At 40.6% G+C, this 16,287-nt stretch overlaps 1 protein-coding gene across 1 annotated transcript in view; it reads right to left on the bottom strand.

The window, feature by feature from the left end:
* The window catches only part of eif3m (eukaryotic translation initiation factor 3, subunit M), a 55,870-nt gene extending 40,889 nt beyond the window's left edge, over positions 1 to 14,981 (bottom strand). Inside the window, exons 1-5 of the mRNA XM_060838569.1 lie at positions 14,890 to 14,981; positions 7,467 to 7,599; positions 7,130 to 7,268; positions 3,373 to 3,496; positions 2,857 to 2,951 (exon numbers count right to left, since the gene is read on the bottom strand). Of these exons, the coding sequence (XP_060694552.1) occupies positions 2,857 to 2,951; positions 3,373 to 3,496; positions 7,130 to 7,268; positions 7,467 to 7,599; positions 14,890 to 14,931 (533 nt within the window). The 5' untranslated portion in view covers positions 14,932 to 14,981. The remainder of the gene's footprint in view (positions 1 to 2,856; positions 2,952 to 3,372; positions 3,497 to 7,129; positions 7,269 to 7,466; positions 7,600 to 14,889) is intronic.
* Between the last annotated feature and the right edge of the window lie 1,306 nt (positions 14,982 to 16,287).

Here is a 16,287-nt window from a genome sequence, read left to right as displayed (position 1 = left end):
CATCTCTGTTACTTCTTCAAAAAGCTCAATCAAGTTTGTGAGACATGACTTCCCACGCACAAAGCCACGTTGACTATCTCTAACCAGGCCTTGACTTTCCAAATACATGTACATCCTATCCCTCAGGATTCCCTCCAACAACTTGCCCATCACCAAGGTCAGGCTCACTGGTCTATAGTTCCCTGGCTTGTCTTTACCGCCCACCCTTCTTAAACAGCGGCACTACGTTTGCCAACCTCCAGTCTTCCGGCACCTCACCTGTGACTATCAATGATACAAATATTTCAGCAAGAGGCCCAGCAATCACTTCTCTAGCTTCCTATAGAGTTCTCAGGTACACCTGATCAGGTCCTGGGGATTTATCCACTTTTAACTGTTTCAAGACATCCAGCACTTCCTCCTCTGTAATCTGGACATTTTGCAAGATGTCACCATCTATTTCCCTACAGTCTATATCTTCCATATCCTTTTCCACAGTAAATACTGATGCAAAATATTCATTTACTATCTCCCCCATTTTCTGCGGCTCCACACAAAGGCCACCTTGCTGATCTTTGAGGTGCCCTATTCTCTCCCGAGTTACCCTTTTGTCCTTAATATATTTGTAAAAACCCTTTGGCAAATAGCTTTAGATTCTCCTTAATTCTATCTCATGTCCCCATTTTGCCCTCCTGATTTCCTTCTTAAGTATATTCCTACTTTCTTTTTACTCTTCTAAGGATTCACTCGATCTATCCTGTCTATACCTGACATATGCTTCCTTCTTTTTCTTAACCAAACCCTCAATTTCTTTAGTCATACAGCATTCCCTATACCTACCAGCCTTCCCTTTCACCCTGACAGGAATATACTTTCTCTGGATTCTTGTTATCTCATTTCTGAAGGCTTCCCATTTTCCAGCCGTCCCTTTACCGGCGAACAACTGCCTCCAATCAGCTTTTGAAAGTTCTTGCCTAATACCATCAAAATTGGCCTTTCTCCAATTTAGAACTTCAACCTTTAGATCTGGTCTATCCTTTTCCATCACTATTTTAAAACAAATAGAATTATGGTCATTGACTCCAAAGTGCTCCCCCACTGACACCTCAGTCACCTGCCCTGCCTTATTTCCCTAGAGTAGGTCAAGTTTTGCACCTTCTCTAGTAGGTACATCCACATACTGAATCAGAAAATTGTCTTGTACACACTTAACAAATTCCTCTCCATCTAAACCCTGACTATTTGACTCACTTCTGTTCTCAGCTGTACCCGTCTCAGATTGAACTCTTTCCTCACTATCTCTGTGGGTCCCATCCCCCCACCCTACTAGTTTAAATCCTCCCAAGCAAATTTCCCTGCCAGTATATTAGTCCCCTTCCAATTTAGGTGCAATCCGTCCTTCTTGTACAGGTCCCTTCTACCCCAAAAGAGATTCCAATGATCCAAAAATGTGAATCCTTCTCCCATACACCAGCTCCTCAGCCATGCATTCATCTGCTCTATCCTCCTATTCCTGCCCTCACTAGCTCGTAGCACCGGGAGTAATCTAGATATTACGACCAATGAGGACCTCCTTTTTAAATTTCTGCCTATGTCTCTGTAATCTCCCTCCAGAGTCTCAACCTTTTCCCTTCCAATGTCGTTGGTTCCAATGTGGACAACGACCTCGTGCTGGCCCCTCTCCCCCGTGAGAACATTCTGCATCCTCTCTGAGACTTCCTTGATCCTGGCACCAGGGAAACAACACACCATATACTTGTATAACGATATTTAAAATAAGTAGTTACTGAGAAAGTACTTTTCATCATTTTATACATTTCACTGATTTAACAGATAACACAAAAATGAATCATGGAGATTATTAAGTCATAAGACTTTTCGACTTGTTAGAAGAACCTAACATGGATTGCTGATATTCAATTTCCATCATCTGATTTTAATAGCAGAGAATGGCTTTTAAAAATGACACATAATAACATAAATGGTTTCTAAAAATACCTGACCATCGATTGAGGCAAACCCAGGGAGCCCATATGTAATAAATTAAAACACAATCTACAATGATTGCCATTTTATCTATAAACTGAAATATAACTGAACAGTATCAAGAAATCCTGCATTTCCTGTTTAATTCAAGCTTTTATTATAAGATGTATGTATTGGACAAAGTACTATCTTCAACTGTCAATTGAGAAAGATAATCAAGCAGATTCAGAAATACACAAATGGACCTAGATGAACAACTGCTCTGAGCAGTGGACAATGAAAAATAAATAGGAACTGATACCAACAAGGCAACAAGCCCCTCTCTTTTGCAACCTCCAAATCAGTGTCCAGTAAAATGTAACTTGAGATAATAACCATTCACAGAGAACAAGATCTCCGAACTTTGCCACTGCTGCAGAATATGAGTAAATAATTGAATAACTGAATTCAGGTTTAAAATCTAATAGTTCAAAAACTAAGGTCTTTGAAACTATGCAGCTTTATTACTCCCTGTCCGTATCAGATATTCTCCCTTTTAATAGTCCAACTCCTGTGTTTATGCATGTTTGTTATCACATTCATTTTTCTGGGTTTTGGGGAACAAAATTCCCCTTTCTTACTCTTTATATCTGATCTAGTTAACCAAGTAATTGAAGTCTAAAAATACAGCTGCACTCTAAAATCCAGAAAACCATTTATTGTTTGTGACTGACGGCGTCAAAATAGGAGCCAATCACGGCCTCTTATTTGTGGTACAACATGATTGATAGAGAAAACTGCTCCATAGCATGACTTAATGTACCCACATAATGCAAAAGTCTCAAGGTTAGAAAACATTGTACTGCACTGTCTTCTGTAATTAATTTATTTTTCTTGACTAAATCCAAATACCTTTTTTTGCAGTCCACCAGGGCTTCATAAAGCAATCGGAGTACATGATGTTTCTTGTCTACACTGAGGTTCCAGTCTGATATCCATTTACGAACCTACATGAAAATCATTAACAAAATGACTGATTTTTGCCAATGCATTCATTGTAGAGATGTAATGGCAGCCAGCGAGAAATTTCAACATCTGATATTATTGATACACAACCAACATACCAAAAGTAAGTTTGTGTGAAAGTAAGTCATCCATATGTTCCTCCTTAAACAATACTTTCTGCCTCAGTATAAACATCAATGTTGAAAATGCCTCCTTCAAAACCAGCCACAAGAGATTCCTCCAGTAGCAGAAAACACCAGTGCTGCAAAGTGCATGCATCTGGTTTAGCATATTCAGTGAAATATCATGGTGAATACTCTGCCTCCAAAAATATTGGGAATGGTCTGAAAGAATTTTCTCCACGTTACCTTGCTCACCAGCAAATGGCACTAATGACAAGCATATGTAAAGCGAGTGACTCACCTGATCAAGATCAGAAGGAATATACTGAATAGCATTACAGGATGATGCCACCTTGATGAGACTACAGTATACAATGTATCTCGCAGGAGCATTCTCCTCCATTCCATGAAAAAGATTACGTAGCCTAATTAGAAAAAGACCAACATTTACATCACATAGCAATAAATATGAAACAGCATTTTAAAACTGGATCATGATTACTTGTAATAACTTTTTGAAAGAAATATTCAATCTTTTCAGAAAGTGAACAATTTCCCAAGTTGTTTCAGCATCGAGCACATCTATGTCACAATGTGTCAGGTGATGTAGAAAAAAGTCTTTTTCCAGTCTCAGCCAAGGAAGAGTACAAGAGTAGTATTATCACTGGACTATTAACCCAGAAACTCAGTTGATATTCTGGGGATCCAGGTTCAAAATCCACTGAGGCAGGTGGCAGAATTTGAAATCAATAAACAAATCTGGAAACAAGAATCTACTGATGACCATCAAATCATTATCGATTGTTGGAAAAAACCAACACAGTTCACTAATGTCCTTCATGGTAGGAAATCTGTCATTCTCACCTGGTCTGAGCTGACTCTCTACTGCCCTCTGAATTAGCCTAGCAAGCCATTCAGTTGTGTCAACTGCTATGAAGTATCAAAGAAAATGAAGTCAGTTGGGTGATCTGGCACCAGAAAAGATAACAGCAGAAACTGCTGTTATCTTTTCTGGTGCCAGGTAGCCCAACAGTCCTGTTGACCCTAAAATGTCCTCCTCACTAACATTCTGGATCTAATCCCAAAATTGGGAGAGCTGTTTCAGACTAATCAAGCAACAGCCTAACATAGTCACAGTATCATACTTGGAGAAAGTGAGGACTGCAGATGCCAGAGAACCAGAGTTGAAAAATGTGGTGCTGGAAAAACACAGCAGGCCAGGATTGAGCCGTTCCTGAAGTGCTTATGCCCGAAACGTCGATTATCCTGCTCCTCGGATGCTGCCTGGCCTGCTGTGTTTTTCCAGCACCACATTTTTCAACAGTAGCATACTTGCAGACAATGCCCCAGATTTCTGGATATGTCCAGTTCACTGGAAGGACAGATCCAGCAGATGTAACAGCACAGTGCTCACAGTTGGGAGTTGCCCTGGGAGTCCCCAAGATTTACTGCAGACCCCATGATGTCGCTAAGTTTCAGGTTAACCATGGGCATGATAATCACCTGCTCATTCCTACATATTTTAGATCAGAGTGGTGCAGGGAAAAGCACAACAGGTCAGGCAGCATCTGAGGAGCAGGAAATTAAGGGCACAAAATGTACTCTGGTTAGGGGATTTCAATGTCCAACATCAACAGTGGCAAGGCAGCAGCATTAATCCAGCTGGTCAGGTCCTCAAGGACATAGCTGCTAGACTGGGTCTGCAGCAGCCGGTGAGAGGACCAACAAGAGGGAAAAACATACTCCACCTCACTTTTTCCAATCTGTCGGCTGCAGATGCATCTGTCCATTTCAGTATTGATAACAGTGACCACCGCACAGTTCTTGTGGAGACAAAATCCCATCTTTACATTGAGCAAAACCTCCATCGTGTTGTGAATCACTATCACTGTGCAAAATGTGACAGACTTTGAACAGATCTAACAACGCAGGACAGGGCATCCATGAGACACTGTGGGCCACTGACAGCAGAATTATATTTCAGCACAATCTGTAAACTCATGACTTGGCATGATCCCCACTCAACCATTGCCATCAGGTCAGGGGATCAACCCTGGTTCAATGGAGAGTGCAGGAAGGTATGCCTGGAGCAGCAACAGGTAAACCTAAAAATGAGGTGTCAACCTGGTGAAACTATCAAGCAGGATTACTTGCCTGCCAAACTGTGTAAGCAGAAAATGTAAACAAAGTTAAACAATCCCACAATTGTATGAGATCCAAGTTCTGCAGTTCTGCCACATCCAAATCGGGAATGGTGATGGCCAATTAAACAACTCACAGGAGATGACGGCTCTCCAAATATCCCCATCCTCCATGATGGAAGAGTCAAAGGCAAAAAGATAAGGCTGACGCATTTCCAGTAATCTTCAGCAGAAAGTGCTGAGTGGATGGTCCACTGCAGCCTCCTCCAGTGGTCCCCAGCATTGCAGATACCAGTCTTCAGCTAATTCAATTCACTCCACATGGTATCACATAAAGATTGAAGGCACCGGATACCACAAAGGCTAAGGGCCTGGACAACATTCTGGAAATAGTATTGAAGATTTTTGTTCCAGAACTTGCCACTCCCCTAGCCAAGTTCTTCCAGTACAGTTTTAACATTGGTATCTACCTGAAATTTGCCTAGGCGTGTCCTGTACATAAAAAGCAGAACATGTTTAACTCAGCCAATTACCACCCATCAGTCTACTCTCGATCATCAGGAAAGGTGTCATCAACAGTGCTAGCAACTAGCACCTGCTCATGTAATAACCTGGTGAGTGACACCAATGTGCGTTCCACCAAGGGCACTCAGGTCCTGAACATGAAAAAACCAGCTGAATTCCAGAGGTGAGGTGAGAGTGACAGCTTTTCGATCAGGGCCACATTCGACGGAGTGAAGTATCAAAGACATGTAACAAAATTGGAATCAATGGGTACTGGGGCAAACACACCTCTCAATGGCGTCACAATCACTGAACATCCTGTGTCCCCACACTATCAACTTCCTCAGGGTTATCATTGACCAGACACTCAAACCACAAGCAGTCGCTACAAGAGGAGATTAGATGCCAGCAACACTACGGTCAGGAACGCTCCTCCTGACCATCCAAAGTGTGCCTATCATCTCCAAGACACAAGTCAGGAGTGTGATGGAATACTCTCCACTTGTCTTGATGGTTGCATCTGCAACAGCACTCAAGAAGGTTGACACCATCCAGGACAAAGCAGCCCACTTGATTGGACCATATCTACAAATATCCACTCCACCACCAATGTTGTTCAGTTGCAACAGTGTGTCCTATCTACAACATGCAGTGCAGAAATTCACCAAACATCCTTAGGCAGCAACGTCCAAACCCACAACCACTTTTATGTAAAAGGACAAGGGTAGGTGATATGGGAGCACCTCCAACTACAAGCTCCCTTCCAAGCCACTCAACATCCTGACTTGAAAATATATCGCCATTCCTTCACTGTTGCTGGGTCAAAATCCTGGAATTCCCCCCTGAATGTTATTGTGGATCAATCCTATCAGATGCATTGCAGTGATTCTTAAAGACAGCTTACCACCACTTTCTCAAAGGCAACCAGGAACAAAAATAAGGGCTGGCCAGGCAGTGACGCTCACTGCGAGTTTTGAGAAGATTTGTAGCTCAGGTTGAGGTTCTGGATGTAGGTTTGCAGAAGGTTCATTTTCAGACATTTCGTCACCATACTAGGTAACATATTCAGTGAGCCTCCAGACGAAGCACCACTGATATTTCCTACTTTCTATTTATATGTTTGAGTTTCCTTGGGTTGGTGATGTAATTTCCTATGGTGAAGTAATTTCCTGTTCTTTTTCTCAGGGGGTGGTAAATGGGGTCCAAGTCAATGTGTTTGTTGATAGAGTTTCGATTGGAATTCCATGCTTCTAGGAATTCTCATGCGTGTGTTCCTTATTCAAGGATGACAAATGTTGGGAAATAACTCAGGCAAGACAAAGACTAACATCTTCTGAAGTTAGGTGAAGGAATTTGGCTATAGGGTAAGCCTTTTATTGGAATTATTGAACTCAAGGCAAATGGTATACTTACAACTGCAGTCGGAGAGATGATCGCTCACCATCACACGCTTTCAGCAGTTTCTCACATAAGTTTTCAGTCAGTGCTTCCTGCTTTTCAGTCTCCAGAATAAGGAGAAGAGACACAATGCTGTTCATTACGCTCTCCACATCTGCATAAAGAAGTAAAAAATATTAGACAGGGTACCAAAAACCTCAATGGACCTGACTGTCAGGTAAGCATAATGCTTCAGCCTATCTCAATGTTTCATCAATGCCCTTTGAAGAAATCATTGCTCAGAATCAAGGTCCTTAAACAGAAATAACAATAACATTTAAAGTCAGCAAGATGATAAGTGAGTAAAACAAACCTTTGTCATCTTCTTTAAAGCAGATATCACAAACTTCGATTATGTGTGCCAAATCAACGTGTAGTCCACCTTCAGAGTTTTCTTCAGAAATTTCAGCTCCTTTTGACTTCAGGTAGGATCGAAGCTCAGAGGCCTGGGAACAATTTATAGAGGCTTTGAATTTATTTTCAGAAACCCACAACCTCCTCATATCTTACATTGTGAAAGTAAGGAAACTTCTCTCAGAATTAGCGAGGGTGTCTGATGTACCTGTAACCAACTGGCTCTGTAATCACAAATCTGAACTAACCTCAGCATCAGCAACTGACATGTCATTAAGTTAATTAGACACTAAAATACACAAATTAACAGTCTCGCAGGGAGTTTGTTTTTTTTAATTAAAAAGCAGTGCAGGGATTGGAGTCTCTCTCCTTTGCAAAAGGTCAAAGCACCAGTGATATTGCAAAGAGAAGAGAAATTGGAACACCAAGGTCACAAAGATATTACAGTATTCGTAGCTGCAAATGATCCACACCCCCAACCAATCACAGTCTCAGATTACAGCATAACTCCACCAGGACACACTAAGATCTTTAAACTGGATAATCTTGATTTCACACTGGACACTATTGCTTTTTAAATTTTGTGTCAGAGTTTGTGCGCGCAATTGATATTGTCTTTGTTTTTGTCAGGACCAACAAATAATAAAATTGCTCTTCCTTTCACTCAAGAAAACATTTAATTGGCTCCTTATTTGGTGAACTGCTATCTATAGTTTGAATGTTAAAGTTTAGTTGCGTGATATATTATTATTAAATCTTTGTTGTGATTAATTGAGAATATGTTTTAACAATATTTTGACAAAATACACAAGCAATTCAACCAGCAATGTGGAAATTTTACAATGAGAAAAGACCCATCGTTGCTCACTCAAGATGCTGCAATTTATTTGAAGCAATAAGATGGGAGGTCCTTTAACATTCATAAAAATATTTAGCACAACTGGATTCAGACGTCAAAGTTATCCAGAGCTCAAAAAATTCAAGATTCAATTTTAATTCAATGAGTGAGTGGGCTTTGAGCAATCTAAAAATCAGGTATTCATACGCTGAACATCCACAACTGGCTCTTCAAAACAATGAAGCCTCAGTTTATGTCCAAAATTACAAAAAGACATTACTCTGGAGGCCATCCTATGGTTTTAGTTAAGTCACAAGCATGTCAAAGAATGAAAAAATTTAATTGCAGTTAAATATCTAATTTAATTTTTACTATGTGGGTTTTCTTGATAAATACTGGAATACAAGATGGCACAGATTTCAGTGTATTAACAAAAGTAGGAATGGAAGCATGAGGAAAAATCTTTATATACAGCAAACAGTTAAAACTTGAAATAAGCAGCCCGAGTGTGGTCAAGGCAGAATCAAGGGATTCAAGACAAGGATTTTTACTACATTATTCCAAATGATCTCATCTTGTTAAAATTATTTTGGGTCTGGAAACCTTGCATCATCCCTCCGTTTGATTTCCTTTCCTGCAAATCAATCTATCCACAACTTTATATTTTCTCAAGATATTATTAATTCCAGCTTGTTTGTGATAAATAGTAGAAATGACCGTCACATTCCTAATAAGCAAGGCTTTCGCACACTACCTTTGCTTCTGCTTAGGAAATGAAAGTCCTATCTGTATTCAAGCCATATTTCCACCAAACAGAACCCCTCATTTTATACACTGAGCAAAATAACCATTTCCCCTGAAACCACAGTGTTATGAAGTATACAAGACTATTCATCATGTCATGGTCTCCAACAGTTGGTAAATTTGGGAACTATAAAAGGGGTAGGGAGCATTTCCTGGAGAAGCTTACAAAGAAAGGAGCTCTCTCTTTCAATTAAAAAGTGTTAGCTGTAAATCCTGCAAGTTTCAAGTATTAGGGTTCCTAGTTGTTTTGCAGCTGAATCTGAAATCTAGTTTGAAGATCTTTCATCGCTCTGCAACAAACAGCAATCAGATCTCACTGAAAGCAAATGAAAGGAATGGAGAAATGTCAACTTGTTCTATCTTCTATATTCAAACCGTTGCTCCCTCTTTGCCTATTGTCCACCACCACCAACCCCAACCCCCCTCCCTCCCAACCACCATGATCCCTTCACAGAACTGTATAATCATGTATGACCTGTGTTATGTTCAACAAGAAATTATTTAATTCTGTACAGTAGCTCAGTTGATAGCCAGTTTGGCCCTGTATTTGAAGCATAAGTTCAGTTCTAATAAGGATTTAATTTTTTGATTTACTGGAGAAACCAAAAGAAAGTCTCTTCCATTCTAGAGTAATAAGGAGAAACAAATTGACTATATTGTTGATTATCAAGACACTTACATTTTTAGTAAGGCTCAGACTAGTAGGGCTTGGTTTCCAGCAAATTTCTCCTGTCAGAATCACCACAGTTTGGAAGCAAAGACGCAAAAAATTGGGCTCAACCTTAGACAGTGCTCAGAGTTATTAGTCCTTTCCCATTATAATACTCTAAAATCCTGGAAGTACCTGCAGCATACCAATGCCTTCACAGAAAAATGTTAGAAAGCTTAATTTTATACCCGTACAAGAAATGATCCTAAAATGGCACGGTGGCTCAGTGATTAGCAGTGGTGCCTCTCAGCACCAGGAATCCAGGTTTGATTCCAACCCTGGGAGATTGCTTGGAATTTGCACATTCTCCCCATATCTGTGTGTCTTTCCTCTGAGTGCTCCAATTTCCTCCCAAGTCCAAAGATGTACAGGTTACATGAACTGGCCTTGCTAAATTGCCCCCTAGTATCCAAGGGCGTGCGGGCGAGGTGGATTAGCTATGGTAAATGCAGAGTTTGGGAATAAGTGGGGAGCTGGACCTGGATTGGAGCTCTTCAGTGGGTCAGCGTAGACTTGCTTGCTGAATGGTCTTTACACACTGTGGGGATTCTGATTCTAAAACCTTGTGCAACCTCAATTTGTTTTCTTTAATCATATGATGCCAACTTGTGGTTTCTGACAGATATAGCTTGGATCTACCAAACTAACATCAGATGTGACCTTATGATTAGAGAATACTTGACGAACAACACTAAAAATGCTAAAGATTAGATTGAATCAATTTAAGAACATTATGTGATTCACATACATCACAGAAACAGACCATCACTGACTGAAAGTTACATATATTCTTATGGCCTAGTTGTATTATCGCGGGACTATTAATCCAGAAATCTGGGTAATGTCTTAGGGACCCAAGTTCAAATACAGCAGATGGTGGAATGTGAATTAAAAAAATCTAAGATTAAGAGTCTAACGATGACCATGAACCTGTTGCAAATTGTCAAAAAAACCCATTTGGTTCTCTAATGCCCTAGATGGAAGGAAATTTGTCATCCTTACCCTCGTCTGCATGTGACTCTAAATCCACAGCAATGTGGTTGACTCTCAACTCCCCTCTGGGCATTAAGGACACAATAAATACTGGCCTGGCTAGCAATATCCACATATCATGAATAAGAAACGCATACATGTGGTGCAGTCCTCTACAGGAAAATAGACAAACATGTTCAGTCATTGCACCTTTTTAAATTAAAAGCATGGAGTACAAGAGTTTTAGATTAGATTCAATTCCCTTAGTATGGAAACAGGCCCTTCGGCCCAACAAGTCCACACCGAACCTCCGAAGAGTAACCCACCCAGACCCATTTCCCTTTGACTAATGCACCTAACACTATGGGCAATTTAGCATGGCCAATTCACCTGACCTGCACATTTTTGAACTTTAGGAGGAAACCGGAGCACCCAGAAGAAACCCATATAGACACGGGGAGAATGTGCAAACTCCACACAGACAGTCGCCCAAGGCAGGAATTGAACCCAGATCCCTGGCGCTGTGAGGCAGCAGTGCTAACTACTGAGCCACTGTACCACCCCAGTTTTGGTACGTTCTCCATGGCAAAGATTTTAATCACTTCCCAACTAATCAACATCCAGATGCAGAATAAAGTGAAATTTGAAATTTGGCGTTCTTCCGTTCCAATGAATACATGATGAATAGCTTCAAAAACATGTCTCTTTTTATCAGTAATAAAAGTTCTGTACTGCTAACTTTCATTATAGTTAAACTTTTGGTGAAATGAAATCCATTAAGCAGTGCCAAATCAATTAATGTGAATTATTGGTAAAATATTTTTCTTTCGTTTCAAAATAGTGACACCTACGATTCACATTTCATACTCAGTGTATAAATTACTCAAATTTTTTTTGATTCTGGAGGACTCAAGAGTTGGCTTATGCACCAGCATCGACTGTTGTATCAAGATCATTAATTGTAGTACTAACACCTGAAGATCATTATTGTACACCTTTCTCCAAACTGTAAATCAACTTTCACACAGTTACATGTTATTCATGTGCGATTTCCTTTCATTCCATGGTCTTTAACTTTTCTGGCAATATTATCATACTACAATCATATTTCTTTATTATCATCTGTTACCTCATCTTTCAGCTCAATAACATAGTTAAACATGAGACAGCTTTTAAAAATTCCTTTCCTAATTAAGCTATACTTATCTAAGTTTCGGTTAATTCTGTCCTAGATTCTGCGGAGTGGACTCGATGGGCCGAATGGCCTTACTTCCACTCCAATGTCTTATGGTCTTATTATCTCCAAAATCTTTCCCATCACACCATGTTAATCAAACTGGCCTATAATTGATGGCTCATGCTTGCATAGTTTTTTGAACAGGTATGTAACATTTTCAATTTTCTAATCCTCTGCATTCATCCCTGTATCTAAGGAACATCGAAAAATTATAGCCAACGCTTCTTCAATTTCGACTCTTACTTCCCTTAGCATTCTAAGATATGTCCTGTCCAATTTTGGTGACTTAATTTCAAGTTAGGTCACCCAATATATCAATTCTTTCACTATGACTTTGGCATCATCATTGCCCTCGATAAAGATAGATGCTCATCCAGCACAACAACCTCCACAGACTACTTAATCCCTAACTGATGCTGCCCTTTCTCTGATAAATCTTTTACTATTTATGTGCTCTTAGAAGAATTTTAGATCACCTTTTATATTAGCTGCCATTCCCTTCTCATATGCATCTTCGTCTCATTTACATTTTTCCACTTTTCTGCTGAACCTTCTATGTTCAATCCATTTCTTAATAGTAATAGCAACCTAATATTTGTCATACGCACTCATTTTTCTTATTCTTCCTAATTTTTGTTATCCACTGTGTTCTGGTGTTAGTTGCCCTAAGTTTCCACTCCATGGGAACGTATCTCCATGATAATAAGCTCTTTCAAAAAATGTTGCCCATTGTTTTAGCTTTGCCTGCTAATATGCGATCCCAATTTACTTGCAACAGACTTATTCATACCACCCTGAATTAGCCCCTACACTTTTTATTCTGGATTGCTCCTTGTACGTTTCAACCTTATGATATAGTGATCACTCTTTCCCAAAAGGCCCACAAATTGACACTTCATTCACTGAAGCCACTTCATTCCTCGGAGCAACATCGTGGTATTTTAGGATAATTAAAGTCCCCCATTATTATTGTAGCTTTTGTACCTCTGAAAGTTTGCTTGAGATCCTTTGGCCTATAGGATACACCACTTAAAGTAATGGTATCACTATTGCTTAACTCCAACCAAACAGATCTAATGTTTTACCATTTCAGGACAGCCTTTATCTTTACATGACTGTAATAATCTTCTTGATAATTAAAGTCACCCCTTCTCCTTTCTTTTCTCCTTTGTGTTTACTGAACCATTTGTATTCATGAATAGTTAGTATCCTCGTGATTTCAGCCAGGTCTTTATTATGGCATTATATTCTTAAGTGGCTATCTCCACCTCATTTATCACGTTGTGTGCATTTACACATGTGCTTAGTAAATCGAGTTTAACAATAAAATACTGTAGATGCCAGAAATCTGAAACAAAATGTTTTATAAACTCAGCAAGTCTAGTAGCATATGTGGAGAGAGAAACGGATTTATTTTTCAAGTTCAGTATAATTGTTTTTCAGAGCTCCTCTGAAGTTACGAAGTCATACTAGACTCAAAATGGTAACTGTTTCTCTGTCCATAGATGCTGCCAGACTTGAGTTTCTCCAGTAAATGTAATTTAGACCTATTAAATAATTTTTTGTAGGATATTACCTTGTTCTAGTGCTATATGTTCCTCATAATTCTTCATGAAACTTGTTTATCCTTAGGCTGCATCCTGGTTACTAATTCCCTGCCAAATTGCTTTAAACGCTTCCCAAGAGCATTAACAAATAACAATGGCATTGCTTTCAGTTTTGTCCTGAACAAGTCTCACCTCCACTAGAAATGATGCTAATTCCACAGGAGTCTAGAGCTCTCCCTCCTGTAACATGAATTAATCTGCTTTACTCTATTTCTATACTTACAAATTAGCACTTGGGGTAATCCAAAGATTGCTACCTTTGACAACCTCCTTACTAACTCTAAAATGTACCTGAAAGATCTAATTCTTATTTCTTCCTTTGCCATTGATGGGAAAATGGACCTGGACCTCGAGATGTTCACACTCCCCACTCTAAGTGCTCCAAAGGCATTCCAGTCGCATCTTTGACCCTGGCAATAGTACATTCTTGATGCAAATCTGCGACTACAGAATCATTTTACATAGAGTCATAGAAATGTACAGCATGAAAACAGACTCTTTGGTCCAACCCATCCATGCTGACCAGATATCCCAACCCAATCTAGTCTCACCTGCCAGCAATCGGCCCATATCCCTCCAAACCCTTACTACTCATATACCCATCCAAATGCCTTTTAAATGTTGCAATTGTACCAGCCTCCACCACTTCCTCTGGCAGCTCATTCCACACATGTGCCACACTCTGTGAAAACATTGCCCCTTAGGTCTCTTTTATATCTTTCCCCTCATCCTAAACCTATGCCCTCTAGTTCTGGACTCAACCCCAGGGAAGAGACCATGCTAGTCTAGCTAAAGACAAACAGTTTATCCAATATGGCAAAGTAAAGCAAGTAGGAGGAAGGCCACATTCTAAAGGCTCAAGATAGCACAGCTCATCTCAGTGAAAGTTATCAATCAAATTGTACTGTATACTGAATGCAAGTGTATGTCCACGATTATAAAATCGCCACTGGTTCTAAAGCTCTTGGGGACATCCGGAGGTCGTGACAGGCGCCACAAAAACGCATATCTCCTTCACATAGAATACAACAGGGTTCAGTTTCCAAGCAGTGCTGCAGCAGCCGGCCTCTGCTCCTACCCCAGGCCCACGAGGCTCCTAGTCCAGAACACGGGGGTGTGGACGGAGGGAGATGGGACCGGCTGCGTCGAACGAGACCGATCGGCCGGCTGCTCTCATACTGCTCACTCAGATATCACCCGGGGCCGCCCGCTCACCTGGTCCTCCTCGGTAATGTCGATAAAAGCCGGCACACTCATGGCTCCCACTCCAACGGCCTCTCCGCCTGCCAACGGGGGACCACTTCCGGCGCGATCGCGTCACTTCCTGCAAGACGTCCCGGAGAGGAGCCGTCACTCTCCTTCAGGGAGCCGGCTTTTCTGAATCACGTGATACACAGAAAGTAACAGTGTAACAATGGGAGTGTATGGGAGAGATGCGATGTATTTCGACAAGGGATAGGCAATGCTGACAGTCACCAGAAACTGAACCATTTTTAACCTAAAATAAAACAAAGGCCTGCTGATATAGAAAGTCTGAACCAAATAAAAAACCAGAAATTGTTGGAGAAAGCTTATGTGTTCCTCAGTCACGCGCAGAGTCATTTCTGTCTTTCTTATTCGGTGTCAGTAACAGCTCAGGAAATACTTCTCGAAGGCAGAAGAGTTAGGTTTATCAGGATCAAAAACAAGTTGCTGGAAAAGCTCAGCAGGTCTGGCAGCATCTGTGCAGAGAAATCAGAGCTAACGATTCATAGCATCTGCAAGTTCGTTCGGTTTTTATTTATTTCACTCCAGAGATGACACCACACGCGCAAAAATAAAAACCTAGGCTAATAATTCTTAGTGGGGTTGCCAGCGGTCCCGGATTTTCTGGAACCAAACTCTGAGAATTTGGCCTCAAGAGTGGCTCAGTGATTAGCACTGCTGCTTCACAGCGCAAGGGTCCTGGGTTTGATCCGACCCTTCGGGTGACTGGAGTTTTAACGTTCTCCTCGTGTATGGGTTTGTTCCCGCAGTCTGAAGAGGTACATGTTAGGTGGATTGCCCATGGAAAATGCAGGCTTACAAGATTTGGGTGGGTCTGGATAGGATGCTGCCCGGAAGGTTGGGGTGGACTTAATGGTTTCAGTTTGTAGGGATCCCATGAAACCCTGCAGTGGGCCTAAATTTCTGCGTTTCTCTTTTGGGCCTTTTAATCAGCTCTGGCGTGCAGGCACCTGTAGGGATTTGGGGGAATCTACGGTTATAGCATCAGAATCCAGATGGTCACACTGTTCGTATACCCGGTTAGCAGAATGCCACAACTGGCTTAAATGCAGCACTCTGTTAGTATCTACCATGTAATGTTGTCTATGAGTTTTAGTGCTGACGTGATGCAAGGAATGTAGTTTGAACAAATAACTGTAGTTCAAATTGGATATTCCTTTGGCTGATCTCAATAGACAGAGGACTGACCATAATCAATCAGCCTGTGCCTGCAAAACTCGGTATAATCTCCTGTATTAGATACGATATCTGTTTTGATAACAATGCTAAACAATCCTGACTGTGCTAAGAATTCTTGTTAAACCAATTTAAGATTAATAGTCAGACTTGCAATGTGAAATACTTATG

This window comes from Hemiscyllium ocellatum, chromosome 18 (assembly GCF_020745735.1).
Source record: "Hemiscyllium ocellatum isolate sHemOce1 chromosome 18, sHemOce1.pat.X.cur, whole genome shotgun sequence".
Classification (NCBI taxonomy): domain Eukaryota; kingdom Metazoa; phylum Chordata; class Chondrichthyes; order Orectolobiformes; family Hemiscylliidae; genus Hemiscyllium; species Hemiscyllium ocellatum.
Note: the sequence above shows the minus strand (reverse complement) of the source record. Positions and strands in the feature narration are given on the sequence as shown.